Below are 20852 nucleotides of genomic sequence, written 5' to 3' on the forward strand. Positions count from 1 at the left end.
AGAGTTGCACTCTGTCCTTTGAGACCCATGCCAGTTGCCTGACTTCAACAATGCTAGTCCTGCTGTTACCTCGCCAGTCAGACCTAAGCTCTTTCTGACTTTGACTGCTACAGGCATCCTCATACATCAGTTACTGACCCTGGCCTTCATACTTCTTCTTGTGTATCCCCAAAAGAAGTTTGAAGAAATTATGTACCTGCTCTAAACGTTTGAGTTTGATATTGAAAACTTTCATCATGTTTATGTAAGTGTGTTTGTTAATAAGAGATAGACAGTATGAAATATTTTCTAAGATAAAATGAGGATTGGTGTAATTAAGATAAATATGATACGTGATTTTTTTAACTGCCTTACAGATTCAAGCATATCAAACCTGAAAGAAAACTCATGAAACTTTCACTTAAGGTTTTCATCCAAGAAAATTTGGCACTCCTCGAAAGCATTCTAGTTCCATTTAAAAGAGTAAATATGGCCAGGCATGGCAGCTCACGCCTGTAATCCCAGCACTTTGGGAGGCTGAGGCGGGCAGATCATTTCAGGTCACGAGTTGGAGACCAGCCTGGCCAACATGGCAAAACTCCATCTCTACTGAAAACACAAAAGCTAGCTGGGCATGGTAGCACACGCCTGTAGTTCCAGCTACTCAGAAGGCTGAGCCAGGAGAATCACTTGAACCGGAAGCCGCAGGTTGCAGTGACCCATTGTGTCTGGAATTGGTGGGTTCTTGGTCTCGCTGACTTCAAGAATGAAGCCGCAGACCCTCGCAGTGAGTGTTACGGTTCTCAAAGATGGTGTGTCCGGAGTTTGTTCCTTCTGGTGGGTTCGTGGTCTCGCTGGCTTCAGGAGTGAAGCTGCAGACCTTCATGGTGAGTGTTACAGTTCATAAAGGTGGCGCGTCCAGGGTTGTTCATCCCTCCCAGTGGGTTGGTGGTCTCACTGGCTTCAGGAGTGAAGCTGCAAACCTTTGCAGTGAGTGTTACAGCTCATAAAGGCCGTGAGGACCCAAAGAGTGAGCAGCAGCAAGACTTATTGCAAAGAGCGAAAGAACAAAGCTTCCACTTCATGGAAGGGGACCTGAGTGGGTTGTCACTGCTGGTTCCGGTGGCCTGCTTTTATTCCCTTATCTGGCCCCACCCACATCCTGCTGATTGGTCCATTTTGACAGTGCTGATTGGTGCATTTACAAACCTTTAGCTAGACCCAGAGTGCTGGTTGGTGCATTTACAATCCTTTATTTAGACACAAAAGTTCTCCAAGTCCCCACCAGATTAGCTAGACACAGAGCACTGATTGGTGCATTTAAAAACCATTAGCTAGACACAGAGTGCTGATTGGTGCATTTACAAACCTTTAGCTAGACGCAGAGTGCTGATTGGTGCATTTACAATCCTTTAGTCAGAAAATTTCTCCAAGTCCCCTCCCTTCCCGGAGTCCCAGAAGCCCAGCCAGCTTCATCTCATTGGCACTGGCAAGGGGAGTTTGCAGCATCTGGCCTGTGCACTCCAGCAGCCCAGAGGGAGCTCGTCCCCCAATCCCGGAACCCGCGCATAGGGAGCCCACGCCCACCCGGAACCCGCGCCAGCCTGTGGGCGCTGCACTGCCCTGGCTCCCGCCGCTGGCGCCTCTCCCTCCACACCTCCCTGCGAGCAGAGGGAGCCGGCTCCGGCCTGGCCAGCCCCAGAGAGGGGTCCCAAAAGCGCACAGCGGGCTGAAGGGCCCCTCCAGCATGGCCAGAGCGGATGCCGACGCCAAGGCGGCGCCAAGAGTGAGTGAGGGCTGCTAGCACATTGTCACTTCTTACCATGATTGAGCCACCACACTCCAGACTGGGTGACAGAGACTCTGTCTCATAATAAATAAATAAATAAAAATTACAAAGTAATAAATGTTACCAACCTCTACTGCGTCAGGGGTTCTGAGTTTGAAACGTCGTAACATAAGCCAAAATACTAAGTTTTACTCCTAAGAGAATTGTTTCACACAGGGAAGTGAGTTTCTGGAGCCAGTATTCCAGCGCACACCTGTAGGTTTTTACAACTGGGCAGTGCCCCATGGTCATATTTGAGATAGGTGTTTTTTTCAAGTGTGTGAAAGACTCTGGTGAGGCTGGACACAGTGTGTCATCCCTGTAATCCCAGCCCTTTGAAAGGATGAGACAGGCAGATTGCTTGAATCTAGGAGTTGAAAACCAGCCTGGGCAACATAGTGAGACCCCCATCTCTACCAAAAAAAAACAAAAAATAACTGGACGAGGCAGGCAGATTGCTTGAATCCAGGAGTTAAAAACCAGCCTGGGAAACGTAGTGAGGCCCCATCTCTACCAAAAATACAAAAATTAGCTGTGCGTAGTGTCTGTGGTCCAAGATACTCAGAAGGCTGAGGTGGAAGGATCACCTGAATCTAGGAGGTCAAGGCTACAGTGAACAGTGATCATACCACTGTATTCCAGCCTGGGCGACAGGGCTAGACTCTGTCTCAAAAAAAGAAAGAGAGAAAAAGGAGCAGGAGGGAGAGGGGGAGGGGTCAGGAGGAAGAGGAAGAAGAAGAAAAAGAAGAAAGAGGAGGAGGAGGATGAGAGAAGAAGAGGGGAAGGGAAAGGTAGGGTCACACCTGTAATTTCAGCACTTTAGGAGGCTGAAGTGGGCAGATCACGAGGTCAGGAGATAGAGATGTTGGTGAAACCCCGACTCTACTAAAAATACAAAAAATAGCTGCGTGTGGTGGTGCGTGCCTGTAGTCTCAGCTACTCAGAAGGCTAAGCCAGGAGAATTGCTTGAACCCAGGAGGCGGAGGTTGCAGTGAGCCAAGATCATGCCACTGGGCTCCAGCCTGGCAACAGAGCAATCGTCAAAAAGTATGTATAATAATATATTTTAAAAAGAAAGAAATGAAAAGAGAAAAGAAGAGGAAATTTAAAAAAGACTATTGCATATGGAGGCTGGAGACTCCTATCTAGGGAATAAGTTTTGGCAGAGTCCTTATAGATATTAACTATCTGGAAATTAATACTTGAAGAACTGCTCATATATGCCTTGGATAGTCTTTATGTATCTTCCAGGGTATGCATAGCTCAGTTTGAAGGGTTTGTTTTAATCTATTTATTTTTTGAGATAGGTTCTCAGTATGTTGCACAGGCTGGTCTCAAACTCCTGGGCTCAAGCAGTCTTCCCATCTCAGCCTCTGAGTGGCTGGAATTACATCAGTTCGGGGTTTAAGTGTCTCAGGATGTTTGCCTTACTGTACTTTACATGAGAGTGTGGGCTGTTCTTATCTCTACCTTAGAAAATTTCAAGTTTCTGAATGGTGGAGACCGTGTATATATTACTCACCTTTACATCTCTACCGTACCTCACAGAATGCCTGGCATTTAATACTAGGCTGAGTGCTTAACTGCTGCGTGCAGGGGTGGCCACTCACCCAATGAGGCCAGGACAGTGGTATAAATGAACAAAGCAAGCTTGGCATGAGGCCACATTAGGAAAACATGCGTGGAAAACACACTGGCACCACAACTCACTTTAAACATCATGAAGAAACAGGGAGCCTCCACTTGGGTCTTGGAAAAGTGGCCTGAGGAAGTGACTTTCAGACTGCTAAGCTGAAACCAGCAAGGAGACGTGCAGGCTTTAACTGACTCATCAGCAGAGGGGGGTCTTGTGGGAGGACGCTGGGGAGGAGCGTGAGGGAGACAGATGGTCAGGGAGGGGCAGGCACCCTGACACAGTTCAGGACAGACTGTGTGGGACCGCATTTGCCTTATTAAAGAATTTAGGGCTTACTCTGAGAGCAACGGAAAGCCGTGGGAAGATTTACACAGGAAAATGACATGCGGGGTTTACAGTCGTCATAGATGAGCCCTGGCTGAGGGGTAGGGAACGGATTCAGGGGAGGCCCCATGTGGGTTTGGGGAGTTGTATTCGTCCACTTGGTAAATGGATGAGTTGTCATGGTGGCTGGGGTTTGGAGCAGGGACAGAAATGGAGCAGGGGAAGCAGGGTGTGCTGTGCTCTTGAAGTAGTCCTGCCGGCTAAGCGAAGACGCTTGGGGGCTGGCTGTGCTGTGAAGCTGAATTTGATCCTGTATCCGTGGGAGGCCCTTGGAGGAGTTAAAGGAGGGAAGTGACCTGAGATGAAAACATCTTTAAAGAGGCGGTTTCAGTGTGGTTAACATGGGGTCTCTCCTGTTTTCTTCTTGCTGGGATTGTGTGGTACACACCTGTCGGGTAGAGCCCTTCTGAGTTGCTTCCGATGTTCAAATGAGGCGGCATGATGTAATGGAGTCAAACTCCTGGTTCAAAACTCAGCCCCATGGCTCACTGGCTGTGTGACCTTGGACAGCTTGCTTGACTTCCCAGTGCCTCAGTCTCCGTCAGTAAAATGGGGGGTGAGCAATAAGACCTGTTTCATAGGATGGTGTTTTCTAAATGTAATGCATTCGTACATGTAAACTACTTCAAACAGGACCTGGCAAATAGTAAGTGTTTAAAGGACATTAGGTATTATTCTGTTTATGATGGAATGCCAATTCGTATTTATATTATCTTTCTTTACTTCAAAAAACTCAAAAGTGCCACTGTGAGCTTAAGGGACCTTGACTTCTCAGCAGCTCTAGTTAACATAGAAAACATAGTGTATTGAAATTCAAATGTGAAAAGCAGGGGTACAAGTCATCAAGGTTTGAAAACAATCATTTTGATAGATTTGGGGGTACACGTGCAGTTGTGTTACATGGATATATTGCTTAGTGGTGAGGTGTGGGCTTCTAGGGCACCCATCACCTGAATATTAGACATTGTTGGAATGATCGTTTTTAATATCTCTCACTTCCCATGAACTAGAGAACTCATCTTATACAATAAAGCCCATCCTTGAATCTTTTTCATTTATGCTTTTCATTGCTTGTTAATGGTTAATGTTTTTTATTGGGAAAAAAAAAAAAAACTTTCCACTCTTTTTTTTTCCTTTGGGGCTTGGTGGTGGCAAGAATGGCCCCCTGCACCTTTCCTTCTCAGCAGAGGTCTCTGTGTACCTGCCAGCTGGAGGAGATGGAATATATTACTGGCCTGATATGACTGAAATTTCTAGATGTTACCTTTCAGATTTCCCACAGGGGGACAACTGCTGAGATGAACCATCTTGCCTATTGTGCAAACATCTGTAAATGCACCACCACAGCAATTACAGTGGCTCCCCCCAGCCAGAAACTGCAGAAATCAAATGCCCTCTCTTGCAGTCGCACCTGTTCACACCTAGAGAGAGAGAGGCTTTTCAGAGCTCCTTGCTCTGAAAAAATCTTGGGAGTTTATTGGTTTGTGCACTCTGTGAGCAATCCACAGTGATCTTGGGAGTCACAGGTCAAAGGCAAAGGGTTACTGACCTCCCATGCTGTTCCCCCTGTCTTTAGGTCCTTCAGGGGCATGGGTGCTAAGAGGAGCCTCCTTGTGTACCAGGCTCACATCTTTGGACTTGTGATGTTGGCTCATGATGGTCGTGGTCACTCAGACCCCACCAGGAGCTGCTGAATCCAAATGGAGTAGCTTTGGTGACAGTAAAGTCCACCCCTCCCCTGGCCTGGAGGGTTTTTGCCAGGAGACAGGTAGCTGAGTAATATTCTATTGAGATCTTGGGAAATAATTTGAAATACGTGGAAGAGAAAAGAAAAACAGGATTGATACATGCTGCATTAAAAACCTTGAGATCTTGGGAAATAATTTGAAATACGTGGAAGAGAAAAGAAAAACAGGATTGATACATGCTGCATTAAAAACCTTATTTGGACACCTTCCCTATTTTCTACCCTCAAAAAAAAAAAAAAAAACACACACCCACACAGAAAAATAAAAAACAGGATTTGAATGAACATTTGGAAAAACATCTTGAATCATCAGCCACAAATCACCAGTGCTCACCCCTGAGCAGTTTTACTGTTGAGCCACCACAGTGACCAGGCCAGGGAGGAAGCCACGTGTGTGGCAGAAGGAGCAGCCGCCAAGTGTTGGCTGCACAGCAGCCGGTGCCTGCAGGAGAGTGGAGACAGGAGAGAACGAGGCCAGCTGCACCGCAGGGAGATGTCTCTGCCTGCACTTTTTTTTTCTTTCTGGGATCTATTTAGAATAATCTTTGTGTTCAATTTCATTTTTAGATTTTAACACCAAACTCTTTTTGTTCTTCTGGATCCACGTATCTAATTTTAGCATTGAAAAGAATTTCACCTAGTTTATTTTTGTATCGTAATCTTTTTGAGCGTAGGTCAATGGACAAGAAAATCACAAAAACTAAGTGTGTATTACCAGCCAAGTGAGCTGCTAGTGCTTATAAACACCCTTTATTTTAAAGACAATGCGAATTTAGTTATGTAAACATGTAAAAACCCAGGCCATCTTAACTGATGCCTAGCCGCAGAGGTGAGGTGGCATGGTCATATTCCTAGATGACATGTTATGAATAGAGTTCCTTCTACATCCGAGGAAAACAGGATTCCATGGTTCACAGAGCTTGCAGGCCAGGTTAGACCAGTCAGGAGATTCAGAACAAACAAATCTTTGGCGTTTCACAGTTACCACTCCATAGGAGAGCACCTGATGGTTAGATTGGAAGACAAAGCCGATGTCCTTGATGCTATAGATCAGGAGAGATCCGAAAACACACCCAGACCCAACCCCCACCCAAACCCAGTTCAGTCAGAGTCTCTTGAGTTAGGACATGAGAATTTTTTAAAATCTCCACAGTCATTTTAATAAGCAGCTAGAGTTGAGAATCAGTGCCTCCCATAGAGAACAGTCACTGGGAAGCTAGGATTGCACTGTGGTTACCTAGGGTGATGGACTGAGCTAAGCTGGAAGCAGAGCCTTGGGTGGGGAAACCGAGAGGAGTGATCTGTCTAGTGCCTGGGAGCAGTGGTTTAATTCCAGAGCTCCAAGGCTGTGCTCTGAGAACAGAGTGATAATCATGCTCCTTCTGAAGAAATCCTTGCAGAAGATGTCGCCTTTCCATGAATTGAAAAGGAGGAAAGGTGCTGTGTTTTCAAGCTTCTCCAGATTATCTTAGAAATGTAAGTTGAGAAAGGGAATCGTACAAACATTATGTCTTAATTTGACGTACCTAGTATGGGTTTAACATAACACTGTCATCATAATACGGTTTACACACATGCATACAGACTTACCATCCATCCATTGATTCACTGGGTTCCTGCTGTGTGCCAGGCGTTTCCTAGGGCACTAAGAAAACAGCAGCAAACAAAGAAGGCTGAGTTCCCCTCCAGGAGGGTCTTACACCAATCAGTCCCAGGATGTCGACTGGCAAGAAGGGGTGAGCGAGGAATATGTTGGAGGCAAAATGGGGCCCCTGCCTAGAGTGTCTCTGAGAAGACCCCTATTGGGCCCTGAGAAGGGAGGTAGCTTTACTCTTCCTGCAGGCACAAGCTGTCCATGATGCTGGGACCTCTGATTCATCCATTAGAGCCACTGTCATCAGAACTATTTCTGGAAATTTCTGAGTAGGTGGCACAGGCCTGTGTACCTAGTGAAGGCCCCCCTTTGATTCAGGGGTCACATTGGGCTGTTTGCTCAAAGATGGACTCAGTGCTTTTTTTCCCCCTTGTGAATAAGTAACAAGCTGTTAAGTACACAATGAATGTACCTCTCTGCAAGCCAGAACTGTAGTGATTGATGGAATCCGATGTTTACTTGTCCCCTCTGTAACCTTAGATTAAAGTCACTGAAATCTTCAGCCTCTACATCAGGAGAATGGCACGCACATGCCAAGGGACGTGGCCAAAATGACTGGTGGAACTTTGTGGGAGGTGGTGTGCATGGTCCCTTCCCCAAAGGGATTAGATGCAGAGACATAAGGAGACCAAGTCAGCTTTTATGGGGAGGGTAACAGTGTAGTCAGAAGCAGCAAGGGAGAAATGATAGGAATTTGTGTTGTGGAAGGAAAGGAAGCAGGCCTCGACAGGGAGGAAGGAGAAGAAAAATTACACAAGAACCAATTGCTAATTGGTCAAGAGGGATGGGGTGTGACTGAAGGGCCTCTTGGGTGTGTCACTATTGTTCAGTGTCCAGGCTGCAGCAAAAGGACAGCTATTAATAGACATCCTTAAATGCATCTCATTTTCTTTCTATTGCTTTGTTGTTTATAAAATGCCTAAGTATACATTAATTCCAAGAATCCTCAAAATAACCTTGAGAGGTGTTACTGTGATCAGTATCTAAAGAAAGAAGACACTGAAACTCATAGAGGCTAAGTAACTTGCCCCAAATCACACAGCCAGTTAAAGGCAGAAGCAAATCTCAAATTCAAATATTTGAGCTCCAGCTCCGGCAATCTGAAATGTCAAGATGCCTAGTACAATTGGGTTCTGGTCCTGGATGTGCCTGAACATTTGTATGATTTCACATATACCGTGGGACTCTCCAAGCCTTTGAAGTTGCACTTCTCTCATTTCCTTGCCTTTCTATATGTCTTATAAAGATTTCTACTATTACATTTATACCCTCAAGTATGCATGGGCACAAAGTCGAGTTTGGGGTTTTTTTAAATCTGAATTAAAGGAAATTGTAAATTCCAACTTTCTGTACCCGATTCTCTCTGTAGCATTGGCCTTTTGTAATATGTATTTTTCCTTTTTTATTTTTTTTCAAGCCATAGGAAAGAGCTTTTTAATGCTCATATTCCAAGAGCTAAGGAAGTAGATGGCTATTCGTATTCTGCCCGGAATCTTTATGTTCAGTGAGAGGAAGCGCAACTGCTTAAAACTCTTAACTTCTCTCTCTTACTTTAGAAAGTCAGGCGGAAAAAAAAAATGGATTAATTTGACAGATAGCACAGAAAAAGAAAAATATTAGAAACAAGAAGAGGCCATTTCTCCCGTAGAGGCTCATTTCATTCTATATACCACTTCCCTGGGATATCTGCCAATTGTTAGCAGAAAGAGTAATGTTGTCAATTTTTTAAAATTTCACTCTTGAGTACTATGGAGATAAATAGCTAAATGATGGAGAAATAACTTTCTTTCATGGTAGTAGTTTAAGAAGGTTAAAAAGAGCTCAAATGCAGATGTTTGATGACATGAGAAAATTCAGCAACGAATGAAAAATTCGATATTTCTATAGGGGCAGTTTCAGAAAGAGTATCTTTTTGCATTGACACTAGAGACCTGTGTCCATCTCTAAAAGTGTGGGAACTGCATGTGGTTATTAATAGATGTATTTGCAAGCACCGGAAATTTTCCAGTTGAAACTTACAACAACAACAACAACAAAAAGTGTCTGTTCTGTTTTGCTGCAGGGCCAATGCAGGAGACCATCTATGACTTCTGGAGGATGGTGTGGCACGAAAACACTGCAAGCATCATCATGGTGACCAATCTTGTGGAAGTGGGAAGGGTGAGTGGACCATCTGCTGCAAATGGCCATTTTGTTCCTTGCTTAGTTGGTAACAGAAAGTAAGGCATGAGGCAAGCTTTTGAAGTATTATGTGTACTCCCAAAAACATTAACTACTGCAGCTCCTCCTATTGCTTGCTGCACTTGCTTATAAATTATCAGTAAACATAGCTTGAATTGCTTTCATTTGTTGCGATAGCAACAGACAGAAAGGCACTCAAGATTTAAAAGCAGTTGTTATCGGGCTATATTGAGTGCACAAAAATACCTCTAAGCATGAATGCTGATTGTTGAGTGTCAAAACTCAATGGGTGCTGCATTAGACATGACTGTATTCCCAAACTCAAGAAAATTGGCTCTAAAAACACTGTGCAGCTCTGGATTCAATCCTTAGATTAGAATTCCAGCATCTTCTCTTGCTTAAATTGGCCTTTCCTGTGTCTCAGTTTCCAAACCTGTAGAATGGAAAACATCATCTTTCTGAAGGTCTTCTACTACCTTCTCCTTAGTAATTGTTTATGAGCAGGGCTTTTATTTAACCAGGAAACTTTTACGTAGTTGTAATTTCAGTAGTGGTATGCTATAGGATTATTTCCAAAGTGAAATTTTAAAATGAGCAAACACACAGCGTGCAGGTACCTTATTTACAGTAGGTTGAATTCCATGGTTGTGCTAACTGAAGAGAAGTTGGCTTCATGAGATTTGCCCTCAGCAAAGGCAGCCTAGAAGTTATCCTAGAATTGAAGCAGTGGGATAGGAACCATAAAGGGATTGTCTCTTAAGAGTCTCAGGTTTCAGGAAGCACAAACCAGGAAGAAGAAAGACATCACAATTCTCTCATAATGAGAATATTTAGTAAGTGTGTATATATATATACACACACACACACACAATATAAGTAGGATATATATATATACACACACACACATACAAAATTCTAGCAAAAATGGCACATTAACCTATAAACATCTAGAAATTCTATAAACATCTAGAAATTATAAACATATAAAATCTAGAAATCCTATACACATCTAGAAATTCTATAAACATCTAGAAATTATAAACCTATGAACATCTAGAAATCCTATAAACATCTAGAAATTCTAGATAAAAATATGAAGATGTATTTTAATATGTTTATATGTATATCACATGCATATGCAAATATGTATATTTTAAATGTTTAGCTTACCCCTTAAGAAAGACAGCTACTACAGACCGGAAATAAAGTGAGGACTAGAGAGCCTGGGGTGTGTAGCGCTTGCAGGCGCCCTTAGGAGGCTGGGCAGGGGGTTCTGTGTGAGTCTTGAGGGAGGGTGGGCAGCATCAGTCTTTGTGATCTTGGATCTTGGGTTTTAAAGCCCACTGAGGGCAGGAAATTATGTGGACATGTACAGTGCTAAGAATTTACATGTCAACTGCCACACAGAACCAAAACCCACGAAGAGTAGACCCTCAGAGAAAAGGCAAACTGGGGAAGTGGAGGGAGGGAGAGGGAGGAGAGAGAAGGGAGAGGAGCACCCACCAGCCCGGGGAATTGACAAGGAAGTTACACCATCTTCACTCAGGTAGGATCTGTGGGGGTGAAGCACTTCCGCCAACTCCAGGGCCAAAGTAAGCACCTAATAAAATCAGAAAATAATTAGAACTGTGAATCATAAAGTATCATTATAGTATTAACATTGTCAGATGCAAATAAGGTGGTACCAGGAAAGGAAATACATGTTTTTAAATGTTGTTATTAGAAAAGAGGAAATACCAACTAAGCATCTAATTCAAGAAGACAGATGAAGAACAGAGCAAAACCAAAGGAAAAAAAAAGGAAATAATAAACATGAATAGAAATTTATTAACTTAAAAAGCATTATTAAGAAGCAGTAATAAAGTTCAACAAAATAAAAAGCTGGTTTTGTGAAAAGGTTAATAACATGCACCTCTGGCAACAGATCAGAAATAAATAGAGAAAAACCACATATAGCCAATAGCAGATTTTTTTTTTACTGCAACAGAATAATATGAATCACAATATATTTGATGAATTAGGTAATTTTCTAGAAAAATATGACTTTCCAAAACTGACTCAAAAAGAAACAGAAATTCTGAGTAGATAATAATTACCTTAAACTCTAATTCTGGTTAAAAATTGACCCATGGAAATGTACCAGCGTATTTACAGGTACTAAATATTCAAGGAACAGATAATTCAAATGTTGCACATTTTAAAAATATATAACACTTTATAAATACATAAAAATACATAAATTATATACATTTTATAAAAATTATTCTAAGAGAACAGAAAAGAAAGGTTGTTCCCCCATTTCATTTTAAGAGGAAAGAAAGCTTCTTCCCTTATTTCATTTTAAGAGGCTAGTATAACCTCAATATCAAAACCAGACAAGACTACAGGAAAAGGTAAAATTATAGGTGCCACACATAGATAGGAAGAGAGGAATATACCAGTAGGTCAAAACAGGCCAGATGTAAGACACCAGAAGCCCACCATATTAAGGAATAGGATAGGAAAATGTATGATAGTAAGATTTACGTAAAATCCTCTGTATGACAAAGAATATAGTAAGCGACCAAAGGCGGGGAGGTACTATGGGGCTATTACGCAAAGTTTAAACACTTTCAGAGCAATATTTTATGTACTAAAAGTATAAAAACCATTTCTTTCTTTCAATGATGTCTCTGCCGAGTGCCAGCATGGGAGTGCAGGTGAGTTGGCAAGGAGGCTGCTGAGGCAGGGAGGGCCACCAGCCCGGCCTAGAAGAGGGTACTGGGCCTCTCCTTCCACGGACCTTTCTCTGGAAAGAGGAAACTAGCAGTACTGTGTGTCCACCTGATGGGGCTGCCATAACCAAATACCACAAGCTGGGAGGCTTACGCAAGAGACATGTACTATCTTCCTGTTCTGGAGGCTGGACAGTCCCAATCTGGGTCTGGCAGGATTCTGCTTCTGGTGCGGGCCCTCCTGGCTTTCATGTGGCCACCTTCTTGCTGCAACTTCACATGTCAGAGAGAGCACAAGCTCCGTGGTGTCTCTTCTTACAAGGACACGAATCCTATTGGGTGAGGGCCCCACCTTAATGACCTCATTTAGCCACCATTACTTCCTTGGAGGCCCATCTCCAAATACAGTCACACTTGGGGGTTAGGGCTTCACCATATGAGTTTTGGGGGTACACAGATATTCAGTCCATAACAGCCTGCTTAATGGGGTTCTTGTAAAGATTCAGTGAGTTTCCACATGTCAGGAGGTTAGAGAAGTTCCTGCCCATTTCAGGGACTCAATAGTACAGCTGTTAGTGTAACCTTAGGTTTCCACCAACAAACCTAAGACTGAAGAAAAAGACCCTTTTTCTTCCGCACACCAAATCTACCTACTTTTACTATGAAAACATTAATGACTATTGGGGAAAAAAAGGCCAGCTCCACCAGAAAGCAAGTTCCCTGAAGGGAAGAGACAGCATTGCTCAGTGGCCTCTCCTTCCAGGCCCAGGGCCCTGAGCAAATGCCTAGCAAGGTGAATAGAGAGAGTACCTCAGCATAGTGTGAGCACACCAGAGCCACCTCATGTAGCCTAAACATTTCATCTGCTTTCATGTGCTTGTGTTTCTTCCCCTGAGAGGTGTACTCCCATCTGACTCCTTCATTCACTTCACACATCCTTGCTGACCGCCCCCGTGTGATGGGGAGAAAGAGGTGGCTGGAGCCCGCTCTCGGGTGCCTTCCCTTCACAATCCCAGCATCCCAGAAAGCCGCGCACCCATGCACACGGTCAGTATTTGCACTGGAGCTCGCTGACAAGACAGTCCTAAGTAAATTATTTTGAGAAGTAGATAATTGCTAAATAACAGCTATTACTGGATTTTTTAAATTAAAGTCACATCTATTGTTTGCTTAATTGAAATTACAAAGCACACCACTGTGTCTGGACCCAGTGGCTTAAGAGGTTAAGCTGATTTCATACGATACAGCCTTTTACTTTCAGAAAAGATGAGGACAGCATAGTCTCTGGTGGAAAAGTCAGAAGAAGATTGTGCTGTAAAATTACCGCAGCAAAAAATAATCATTACACGCTAAAGCCCACTGTGTCTCAGACATGGCACATTTGCAGGGAGCCAGGCTTCATTCAGAGCGACCTGGGTTTAGAAAAGGAATGAAAATGATATGCAGTGGTGGTCACTGTTCCTTCCATCAGGCACCTGGACCCGTCACGTCCAGGGTAGTCACTGGTGATTTTTATGACAGTAACTGTTCCTTCTGACAAATAACCATGGAAATTTTGTTTCCAATAAGGTGTGGCTGAAGTGGGTGGTGGTAACTAGGTTTCTGGTTTACCCATACATCTAAATCCGTAGATTTAAAGTAACTCAACCATTTTAGGTCTGGTAAGCTTATTAAAAAAAAAAAAAAAATTCTTCCAAATCCTTACCAAGTTTGTGAGGACACGGGTAAGCTCTGAAGAGGCCCCACCTCGTTGCCATCAACCCCTTGGATGGGCCTGACTTCAATTAGTAATGAAATTATGGCATCTGTCCTTGAAATGTCTGGCATGATTTGGGGGTTTTGACAAGAGGTCATGTTCCCTCGTGGGAAAAGCACTCTCCTTGTTCCAGGCTGTTTCCCATTGTTAATCCTGCACTTTTGTTTACAGATAGCTCCTCCATTTTCCATGCTTCAAAACAACAACAAACCACCCAAGAAATGAAAATGACATGATTTTTAAGGGCAGTAGCTACCTACTTAACATGTGTACCACACATGGTGCATCCTTCATGCATTAAGCATGAGCTAGGCGGATGCGTGTTTGTTTACTCAGACTTGCTGCCGATTCATTAAGGCAGAGCTGGGGACCTGCTTCCCCCCATTTTGCCCTGAAGCACTCCGCATTTGGCGGCCCTAATTGCTGGTGTTGGAGCCACCAGGAGACCTTTCCTGTCGCAGCACCTGGTGCAGAAGACACAGATGCTGCACTTCCCTCCAGCAGGGTCCCCGGTACATCTGCCAGGACCTGTCATTATCTAAGACTTCCTTGTCACCACCATGCCTCCCCTTTTAGCCCGCGTGTTCTGGGAAGGGACCCTTGTCGGTTTTCCTGGCACCTGCCGCCGGCTGCACACCTGGCATTGAAATGGCGCTGGAACGTGTTGTGATTATTTTACCTCTTTAATGAACCCACCTGAGGGACATTTAGTTTTTTAATCCAGTCACCTGTTTCCCAGGCATTCCCATTTACACCGTTTGTGTGGAGATTCAAAAATTGTGTTGCGGTGTTGAACTACACCATCTGCCAGAAGTCTTATAACCAAATCTGCAGGACTCCCAAAGGAGACTTTTGCACCGGTAATTTAAGCTAATGATTTCTAAACATATTTAGTCAGCTTTATGAAGACCTCATTAGAATGTGACTGTTTATTAAAAATCCAAATGAGGTCTCACAGTCATTTAGGAAAATTATTGTTGAGTCACTCTGAATAGTTCTGATAACAGAAGATAAAATGTTTTGGAGCTGAGAGAAGTGGGGACCAGAGTTATGGACCTCTGTCACAGTAGGGGATGGGAAGAAACCACCTATGTGGATTCTTGGCTATTTTCCACCCAAGGAGCCTGCCCTAAAATTCCTTTCACAGCACTTGTCACTGAAAGAGTCATGAAAAGAAAGGTTTACAATGAACACTAGACATCAGAACGAACAACTTTCTAATTCACATACAAGGAAGGTGTATTAAGATTCCAGGTGCTCCTCTCACAGCCAAGAAAAAACATCTTCTTTTCTGCAACAGCCACCAGACCCAGGATCAATGAGGAAGCAAGAGAGAGGCAAGGTTGCCCTTTTATAAAAAGTGTGAAAATAGTGGTTAATTATAAGAATAAAAATATTAGCAATTGTTTTTACTACAAAATCTCTTAAGTTGTTCCAAGACATCAAACTCATAAGAAAGGGAAGAGGGAAATTGTTTTCATAGACATTGCTGACAGTTTTCCGTCTTGAGCGCTCACTGTTACTTTCACAGATCCTTTTTCATAAACTGGTATTTAAGATTGATTTTTTGTGACCTGTGTATTTACAGTCTTAGCCTTTGAATAATTTATGCTCATTCAGCAAACACTCCTCATCTCGATCGGTCATCCTTTCACCTGTCATAGGGATGAAGCGGACATAAGCCTTACCTCCCTCCTGCACGTTACGCCTGGGCATTTAAGTGCTCATTGGCCATCTCTACCTCTGTGTCCCGCAACTGGCACAAAACAAGCACCTCAGAAACTAATCTTGTCCATTCCTCTTCAGACTCCTGGTCCCCAGGACCTCTTCTTATCATTCAGGCTTGAAAACAAACTTCATTTTGTACTCAGCCCAATCCAATGTCAAGCCATAAAAACACCATGTGAACAGCACACCTGCCTCCTGTTTTCATGGTGCCTCCACTGCAGCTTGGGAACTCATAGTCTTTCTTATCAGTCCTGGCAGCAGTGTCCACACTGGTCACCCCAGCATCCACACTGGTCAACCCAGCGTCCACACTGGTCACCTTGTGCTGTTGTGGTCTCGGAGACAAAAATGGATGTCCCATCACCAACTAAGACGGAAAGGTTAAGGAAACAGAGTTACCTACAGGTTTACGGTTCAGGGCCTGTCATGGCAAATCCTCTAAGTTCCTATGGCCAAACTCCCTACCGATAGGAGCTATAGCTCTGAGTCACAACCCAGACCACTGCAACTCTGAGTGGACAGAGGACCAGCCTTGCAAACACTCTTTCCTGATCAGCAGCTGCAGACCTCCAGCCCATTTTGGCAGCTCATAGAAGCTGCACACAGACTGTCTCTGTGTCCCGTAGCTGACCTTTTGATGTAAAGAGCCAAATGCCATTTCCTTTTCATGGTAAAAATCCCACCCCAAAGTGAACATGGGATGTATGTTTACCTATTGCACATGTGCTCAGCTCCCCTTATAAATATGTATAGCTTTTCCCCCAAACCTGCTGATACGTATGACTCGTGTGTGTGATACAGACCTGGTGAGGCATAAAACCCAACCTGTCCTTTGTTCTAAAGAGAGAGCACCTTCAGTCCATGCTAGAGACTCTTCCCAGCTTGCAAACTGATAACCCCAATAAAGCTCTCCCTCCTACTATCCAGCCATCCTGGTGGTCTTTTAGACAACACTGTCTTCTATGCATTCTGTGCGTCAGTGCCACGTTAATTTTTATAAACATTAGATCCTGACACACCACTCATCTGTTCCGAATCCTTCAGTGATTCCTGTCGAATCCAGAACAAAGCCCAAACCTCAGGATGCCTCTATTCTGTACCTTCACAGTGTCGCTCTAGTCTACAGCACCCAAGCTTGCTTCCCAGCGTTCTCTTACAAGTCTTGGAAATGCCAGGCAGACAAAGTATTTGCTGTGTGCCACACACGCCCAGCACTGCATTCCTTGTGCCTTTGGTGCTATCTGGCCTGTGCACAGTGGAGCTCTCCGGGAAAACCCCTGCCAGTTTGGAACGCTCTAGGTCTGCACAGTCCCTGCAGAGCCTCTAGTTGCAGGGGTCTACTGAGTATTTTCAGTGTGGTTATTGTGACTGAGAGATTGACTTCTGAGGTTTATTTCATTTGTATTAATTTAAATTGAAATGTCCACATGTGACTAATGGCTTTTGTCTGGGACAGTGCAGGGACAGCACCTCCTTGCCTTCCTCCCTCTGCCTGCTTAACCAGGGCCGTTCTTTTAATACTAATTGAAAATTCCACCCTTTCTAAGAAGGAAACCTGACCTGATTATTCAACTGGCCCTTTTATCTCCATCATTAGCATCCTCTCTGTATGTCACTTGCCATATTCTGTCCTTGAGTATAAGTTGTAGCCCTTCCTCATTTATAGTAAGTCAGAGAATCAGAAGGCCTTGGTTCAGACCTTGGCTCTTCCCATGCCCATTGCAACATCTCTGAGCCCCAGATTCCTCATCTGTTAAGTACAGGGACTCATGCACTAATACACACCCTCCTGTGCCATGGGATTACTCTAAGGATTGCAAAATAAATTGAGCATCTTTTGTGCCTGTTTCCAGTTCTGCAAACTCACCTTCTCAGCCATTCCTGTGCACAGCTACCAGGCTGTGGGTCCTTCCAGGTAGGCTCAGTAGAAGAGTTGGTCAACAACCATTTCCCTAAATCTGGCCGCAGGGACGGCCTCTCTGTTGTCAGAGATGGTGGAGTTTGCACCTTTCCTTGAATTCCTTCAATTCTGTAGTCATGAATTATCTGTTTCTGCTGGAAATATCAGCAATTCCTAAACTGGAATTGTTGTTAACTGTAGCACAAAACTAGGAGTCAAAGAGAAAATTGGCAGTATAGCCTGTGATGATTCCCATCCAGGCACTGCCGGGCTTCACGCCAGCCACCACCCCCAGCACATCAGCCAAGAAAGGAGGCGCTAACGAGTACTGAGCTATCAGCAGCAGGAGAAAGGCCTTCTACAGACTCCTCGACAACAGCTCCTCCAGGAAAGATGGTTCCCTGGCTGCCCTGGGGAAGCTGGAGGTTTTCTCTGCCTGAAAACCTCAGTTCCCCTCTGTAAAAAGTTCAGCCAAAGAGCTCAATTTGTCATGTTCACAAATTAGCCCAAAGATAGGCTTGTTAATCCCTTCTCAGCACAATTTAATCCAACATTTAGTGCTGTACTTACCGTATCTATGACACTAAGAATCCAAAGATAGTTATAACTCACTTGTCCTCACACTCTTATCACCTGTGGTCATTGAGAACCGTGTATCAGCAATGAACTGTGAGACATGTTCAGAGTGTGATAGTACCAACAAAGGGACTCATTCTGCCTGTGGGAATCTAGGATGTCTCGGAGCATGTGGTAAAGAGCTGGACCTTAGTAGGAGGAGGGATTTTATTTTGTCTTTATTTTAGATTTAGGGGGCACATGGGCAGGTTTGTTAAATGGGTATATTTAGTGGTGCTGGGGTTAGGGCTTCTAATGATCCCATCAACCAAACAGTGAACATAGTCCCCAGTAGGTAGTTTTTCAAACCGTGCTCTCCTTCCTCTCTCCTCCCTTTTATATTCCTCAATGTTTATTCCCATCTTTGTGCCATGTATACCCAACGTTTAGCTCCCACTTACAAATGAGAGCACAGGGTATTTGGTTTTGTTTCTGAGTTAATTCACTTAGCATAATGGCCTCCAGCTGCACCCATGTTGCACCAAAGGACATGATTTCATTCTTTTTCTTTCTTTCTTTTTTTGTTTTATGTTTTATGTTTTTTGGTTTTTTTTGAGATGGAATCTCACTCTGTCACCCAGGCTGGAATACAGTGGCGCGATCTTGACTCACTGCAACCTCCGCCTCCCGGGTTCAAGCAGTTCTCTGCCTCAGCCTCCCAAGTAGGTGGGATTACAGGCACCCACCACTACGCCCGGTTAATTTTTTGTATTTTTAATGGAGACGGGGTTTCACCATCTTGGCCAGGCTGGTCTTGAACTCCTGACCTTGTGATCCACCCGCCTCGGCCTTCCAAAGTGCTGGGATTACAGGCGTGAGCCACCGCGCCCGGCCTGATTTCGTTTTTTATGGCTATGTAGTATTCCATGGTATGTATATACCACATTTTCTTTTTCCAGCCTACCGTTGATGGACACCTGGGTTGATTCCATGTCTTTGCCGAGGAAGCATTTTAAATGGCAGGAGTGAGACAGTAACCACTTCAGCAGCATAAGGAAGGGAAAGCACAGAAAGGGAGGAAATGGCGTGTTGGAGAAAGAGCGAGTGGCCTGCCTGACGCAGCTGCTGAGGGAAGAACTCTGAGGCCGGGAAGCTAACCGTGGGCTTGTTGATGAGGGTTGGAAATGCGCTTCTAGGAAGGAAGGAGAGGTAGAAAGTGGGCAGTGTGTGTGTGTGTGTGTGTGTGTGTTCACTTTAATGGAAGGCATTGAGGGGGCAAATCATGTGTTCTAATTGGTATTGAAAAACAATCTTGGTGAGCATTAAGGAAAGGCTGTGGAAGAGCATGGAGACACGTTAGGAGGTTAGAGCAAGGCTCTACGTGAAATATGATGTGGGCTTGAGTTTGGGCAGAGGTGCCGGGAATTTATGAGGAGTATACAGTTTGGGTGTTATGGTGGGTAGGTGGTGCTGATAAGGAAAGATGAGAACTTGAGGGGATGCCTTCAGTTCACAAGCATACGCTGCATTCACACCACTCAATGTGGAGTCACAGAAAGCCGGGGATGCTAAGATAAATTAAGCGAGTCCCTGTACACAGGGAGGGGGCATCAAGCAAAGGGATAAAATTCCATGATAAAGGTTTCACAGCGTGCTGTGGAAGTTCATGAAAGAGGCACCTCATCTAGCCAGGGAGTTGAGGTTGGAGGGATTTGTCAGTAAATGCTTCTCAGAGCAAGGGGTGCCTGGTGCTGAGTGCAGGAGGTGGAAGAGCAAATGGAAATTAGTTGGCAAAGGAGGGAGGGAAGGTGTTCCAGACAGAGGCAACCACAGGACCCTGGAGGGAAGCTGCAGGGATTCAGTGTGAACCAGGGGAGATGGGGGATGGGGATTACAGGGAGAACTGAGGCCCTTGTCATAGAAATACCACATCAGGAATTGGGCTTCAGCTCATGAACAATAGCCCCAAAGGATTTGGGTGTGGCAGTGACAAGGGGAAAGGGCCACACTGGAGATGCTGCAGAGACAGAGTGGGTCATCCAAAGGCCGAACAATCACCATCTGACTTAACAAGGAAAAGGTTACTGGCAACCTTTTGCCTGAGTGTTTTCAGAGTGATGGCCTATCAGAGTTCTTTGATAGCATGCAACAGAAATCAACTCTGGCTAATTTCAGGAAAATCAGCCAGGAAAAGGGAAGCTCAAAATGTTGATGTGAAGAGTAAGGCTTGCAAAAAACAGGAAAGACGGTAACAGCTCCAGAGGGCTAGTGAGCCAGGGGAGTCTCACAGCCACAGTCTAATCAAGGCGCCGATGCTGTAAGACAGTGAGCTCTCTGGTCTCTTTGTCACTGTGCTCAGGATTCTAATAACAGGGATAGAACCTCCAACTCCCAAAGGTTGGTTCATGTGCTTATCCCTCGCTGTCCAGGGCCTCTAATTGACAAGCCACCCCATAGGGAAGAAGTAATTCCCCAAAAGGAAGTCAAGGATCCATTAGGAAGGATGAATGGATGAAATGGATGTTGACAGACCAAATGATGCGTTCCTTACAAATGGCAAGCACTCAAGCCAGCCTGCAGGGTAGGAGTAGGAAATGAGGATGCACAGACTGAGTGTAGGCTTGTCAGAAGCTTAGCTCTGCAGGGAAAAGAGAGGAGTGCAGCTGTAAAGAGGAGCATTTCTGATCAAAGGATATTTACAAGGTGAAAGACCCTTGACTGTAGTTATGTGTTAAGGAAAAGAATCAGAAGAGAAGAAGAGACTGGACATCTTGAGAAGTGGACGGAGTG

The 20852-nt window shown here is 44.4% G+C and overlaps 1 protein-coding gene across 1 annotated transcript in view; it reads left to right on the forward strand.

Moving 5' to 3' along the window:
- The window catches only part of LOC105507886 (receptor-type tyrosine-protein phosphatase mu), a 111754-nt gene that overhangs the window by 39343 nt on the left and 51559 nt on the right, over positions 1-20852 (forward strand). Inside the window, exon 4 of the mRNA XM_011936598.1 lies at positions 9291-9388. Coding sequence (XP_011791988.1) covers positions 9291-9388 — 98 coding nt within the window. The remainder of the gene's footprint in view (positions 1-9290; positions 9389-20852) is intronic.

This window comes from Colobus angolensis, unplaced genomic scaffold, assembly GCF_000951035.1.
Source record: "Colobus angolensis palliatus isolate OR3802 unplaced genomic scaffold, Cang.pa_1.0 Scaffold155, whole genome shotgun sequence".
NCBI classification, from domain to species: Eukaryota; Metazoa; Chordata; class Mammalia; order Primates; family Cercopithecidae; genus Colobus; species Colobus angolensis.